Source organism: Erythranthe guttata, chromosome 7, assembly GCF_056151865.1.
Source record: "Erythranthe guttata isolate IM_541 chromosome 7, IM_541, whole genome shotgun sequence".
Taxonomy (NCBI): Eukaryota; Viridiplantae; Streptophyta; class Magnoliopsida; order Lamiales; family Phrymaceae; genus Erythranthe; species Erythranthe guttata.
In genome coordinates, this window is record NC_142539.1 from 13,064,077 (window position 1) to 13,068,715 (window position 4,639).

Genomic DNA, 4,639 nt, shown 5'->3' on the forward strand with positions numbered 1-4,639 from the left:
GTGTGCCTTGGCATCATTATATTGTATTTTTACAAGTTACTATCTTCAATGTTTAAGTATCCAAAGCTTAGATACAATTATTTACTATTAAGCTAAATGATTTCCAAGCAGGCTATGAGGATTCTATGTTGATATTTGCTCACGAAATTGAAGTCAGCGAATATATAATGAATGTTTAATATCTATCGAGCCTAGGGGTGCAAGTTGTGATGGAAATTCTAATTTCCGCCGATTCCGATCCGAAAAAGTTCCGATTTAGGAAAAAAAATAAAAATAATTCCGATTTCCGAAGATTTCCGACTTTTTTGGATTGAAATTGGGATTTCCGATTTCCGATCCGATTTATTTTCCAAAAGTTATTCCGAAAAAATCCGATATTTTTCTGAAAAATACACCTATAAATAATATATATTATATAATAGTTTTTTTTTGGTTATCTGAAACAATTATTTGATTTAAGTTTTGTTTTAGGATTTTGACATATTGCATTGTTGTTAAAAGTTTCATTAGATATTATGATCTGGTTTATTTTTTAAAAAAAATTAACTGATATTTAGTAGTTATTAGTGTTTCTTTTAACGACGTGGATGTTCTTATTTTTTGAAAATTAATTATGAAATTTTCAAAAAAAAATCACTATGGTTTAAAATTTCAATAAGTAATTTCCGATATTTTTCCGAAATTCCAAAATTTTTAGACCTTTTGAAATTGGAATGAATATTTATAAAATTCCAAAAAAAATAGAATTGTTATTGGAATTGATTTTGTTCCGAATCTTTTTTGGAAATTTTTCGAAAAGACTAATTTCAATCCGATCCATCCAACTTTCACCCTTAATGGAGCCACCCTGAAGAATTTAGGTGTCTTCAAGTATGATGATTGACACACAAATTATTTTTACAATTTTACTTATAACTTTTAATCGAACAATTATTTTGAATATTTTTTAACTAGACTATTTTTATTTTTTAGTGAATGTTTAAGATAAGTTAATTTTGAAATTCAATGGTAGTGCAATATTTTTTTTCCTTGTATTATAAATATAAAGTTATTTAATATTGTAATAAATAAATTAAGTTCATAACAATTATTAGATATATGTCAATTGTTTAGATATATTTTTGTAAATTCAATTTTTTACATGTCTTATCGAGTGTTTATTTTTTCTTTACTAAATGTTTAATTTTGTTTACAGTTAATTGTTTCTTCGGTTTTAATATACTACCCGTGCAACGTATTAGAAAAAAGAAAAAGAAAAAACCCAATAAACTAGGAAATGCGATGTGTGAGAAGTTGTAGAGAATATATATATATATATACACCATTAATTAGTGGGCGTCAACAAACTGTTTTATAACATCAAAAAACCCTAGCTCTCCGCATACACAAGAACTGATATATTAAAAAAAAAAAAAAAAAAAAAAAAAAAAACTCGATTCATCCGATAATGTCTGCCACACCAGCAGCAGATGGTATGAAACAATAATTCTAACAAAATAAATCAGTTTCCCTTTGTTTTTTTCCCCAATATTATATATGTATTTGTGTGAAATAATTTTTGAAGTTTCAGAAACGACCAACATGGACATAAGAGAGACATCGCCTGCACATTTTTTGATCAAGATTGAATCTTTCTCCTTGCTTGACAAGTGTCGAGTTGATAAATACGAAACTAAGGAATTTGTCGCCGGAGATTACAAGTGGTATGTTAATGTGTGAGAGACTTTGATATATATTTTTTTTAGTATTAGAAAAAAAAAACAAAAAAGAAAAAGAAATCAATATCGAAATTATTGTGAAGTTTGTTGCATGTTTTTGCTTGATATACTTTTGAGTTGTTACAGGAGACTAGTAATCTATCCGAACGGAGATAACAACAACGGAAAAGAGTGCGACTATATTTCCGTAAAGTTGGCTATGGTGTACACAAGTTCAATGCCTAAAAATTGGGAGGTCAATGCTAACTTCAGCATCCTTCTCTATAATTGGATTTCGGGCGATTATGTTTATTCACTAGGTATTATTAATCATATGTGTTAGTTTATTAAAATTGCGAACGAGCAATTCAATTTGTGTAATATGGAACAGGACGAACAAGACGTTTCCAAAGAACCCAATCTGAATGGGGATTTTCAAAATTTATCTCTAAGAAGAATATGTTGGATCCATCAAAAGGGTACCTAGTGAACGACAACTGTGTTTTCGGTGCTGACGTTTTTGTGGTCAAAAGAAAAGCAGTCACTGAATGTTTGTCGTTGAAGAGTATCGAAATAGTTCCTTACAAGCACGATTTCAAGATTTCAAACTTCCAAAAAATAGAAGGGGTTTGGGAATCTGAAAAATTCAGTGCTGGAGGCCACAAATGGTACACTTTTATTTTCTAGTATTATTACAACAATATTTTTTTTTTATTTTTTTATAGTTTGTAACCACATTTTATTCGTGTTTTAATTTGTTGTTAATAAATTTAGGTATATTCGTATTTACCCAAAAGGGAACGCAGCAGCAACTGGCAGAGCTATCTCTATCTTCTTGCACTATGATTGTTCCGATTTCACTACTCATTCTGCATTAGTGAACGCAACTTATACCGTATTCATCAAAAACCAGCTTTATGGTACACACATAAATGAAACTCGTAAGTCGTTCTTGCCTTATAGTATTTACCGTATCCTTTTTTGTCTTTATAATTTTTTCATAAACTATACTTGATTAATAGACAATGTTACCAAATATAAAACTAATCGGGATTTGTTTACAAACTGCACTACTCCTATCTCTCGACCAAGTCTTTTGTAGGATTAATAATTTAATATTCCTCAACTGCTTTTCATTTTTCTTAGGAAATTCATAAATATATATACAGTTAAACCTCTTTAAATTAATATAGTCGGTATTAACATTTTTTTATTAATTTAGCGAAATATGAAATTATTGAACTAATAATTTAATACGTTTTTACCTAGTTGGGACCGGAAGAAAATATTATTTAAGCAAGGTTATTAATTTATTGAGGTTCTACTGTATACTGAAGAGGGTGATACAAATTTTCATTATTCTTGCAGTTACGTATTCGTTTTCAGCTTCCAAACTTCAATGGGGATGGCCTTCATTCGCTGAGCTTGCTACGATTGATGATCCTAAAAAAGGGTTCATAGTAAGAGATTGTATGTATCTAAATATAGAGCTCTCTGTTCTAAACAATGCATTGACCTTCAGCTCGACGTGGATTTAATTTAGTGTGTGTCGAAAGAATTTTGTCTCGGTTCCAACTAGTGCCACTCTTAGTTTTTCCATACCTGGTAATTTTATTTTGATGTACTATTTAGTTTATTGACATCTAGATGTTCATATTTCATTTATCTTGAAATAAAATGAAATGATATGTCTAGCAAGAAACAAGCAATACTTGTTATAAACGCAAGTAAATAACAACTTCATTGAAAACTGATGAGCCCCCTATAAAATTTTCAGATTCTTAGTTTCCCTCCTAAAAATTTATAAGAGAGACAAGCCCCTTCTAAAATGTTGTTCTGTTTGTGTTTTGCCCCAAAATTCAATACCCGGTGGTCAATGTGATTTTAAAGGGACAACGTGTAATAAAAATAATATTTAAAATGGGCAACATACAACAAAAATAATACTTTTTAAGGGGCCACGTGCAATAAACAAACTCAATTCTGTGGAATAACCCGTAGGAAATTGGCTATCGAGACAACGTGCAACAAAAATATTATTTGGAAGGGGGAACACTGCAGTTCGCCCCCTAGAAATATCAAGAAACCGCACTTCCCTCCTAGCATGTTTGTTGCACTGAGTGATGAGGAAGAAGAAAATGGTGAACAACCTAGTGAACAAAAGGAGGAAGATAAAGTTCTCTTAGTCAGATACTCAGAAGAAAACAACTTTGAATCACAGTTACATGAATTTTCCTTTATCATGTATGTATGGGTGAGGCCGAAGAGGGGAAAAAAGGGTTTTTGCGAAAACCACCCTTATGTAATCTCAAATTGCTGAAAAAACCCTTGTGTTAAAAAAAATAGCAAATACCCCTTATAAAAATTAGTCAAAGGCAATAAGGCCCCTGCGAGCCGAACATGTGTAGCACGCACGAAATGTGCGAATGGGTGTGTGTTTTTTGATGCCAAAAGACTCAAATACCCTTCAAATTTGAAATTTAAAATATTATAAATTCGCCCCATAATTTTAATAAGGCCCAACATGAAGTTCACAAAATTTTCAATTCAATACCCAATATTTTCTAAAAAGCCATCTTTCCAAATCAACCCAAAACCTGATTTCTCTTCTCCGCCACACATCTACAATGGCTACAATCACCAAAAGTTTCCCCCACCATGAAATCTCCAATACAAATCAATAAACAAAAGGGAAGCTGAAATTCAATCAAAAGTAAAAAATGAAATACATTTGCGATTCCATTAAAAACTGTATATTTGTGTGTGTGTGTGTGAGAGAGAGAGAGAGGGGGGGGGGGTAGCTCATTGAACAAAGAGTAAGACACACCATTAGAAAATGTGGAGGGAGCTAGAGCAAACATAATAGATTTCGCCAACCTCCTAGCTCCAAATCAATGGCCTCTTCACAGGATAACACAAACTCCACATTGATGTTTGCACCT

General features: G+C 31.3%; 1 protein-coding gene across 1 annotated transcript; it reads left to right on the plus strand.

Moving 5' to 3' along the window:
- The first annotated feature begins 1,406 nt into the window (after positions 1-1,406).
- Positions 1,407-3,312, plus strand: LOC105954006 (uncharacterized). Its single transcript, XM_088820422.1, has 6 exons — positions 1,407-1,472; positions 1,571-1,703; positions 1,845-2,017; positions 2,089-2,365; positions 2,472-2,638; positions 3,066-3,312. The coding sequence occupies exons 1-6, from the start codon at positions 1,448-1,450 to the stop codon at positions 3,233-3,235; spliced, it is 945 nt and encodes a 314-aa protein (XP_088676548.1). The 5' UTR covers positions 1,407-1,447; the 3' UTR covers positions 3,236-3,312.
- The last annotated feature ends 1,327 nt before the right edge of the window (positions 3,313-4,639 follow it).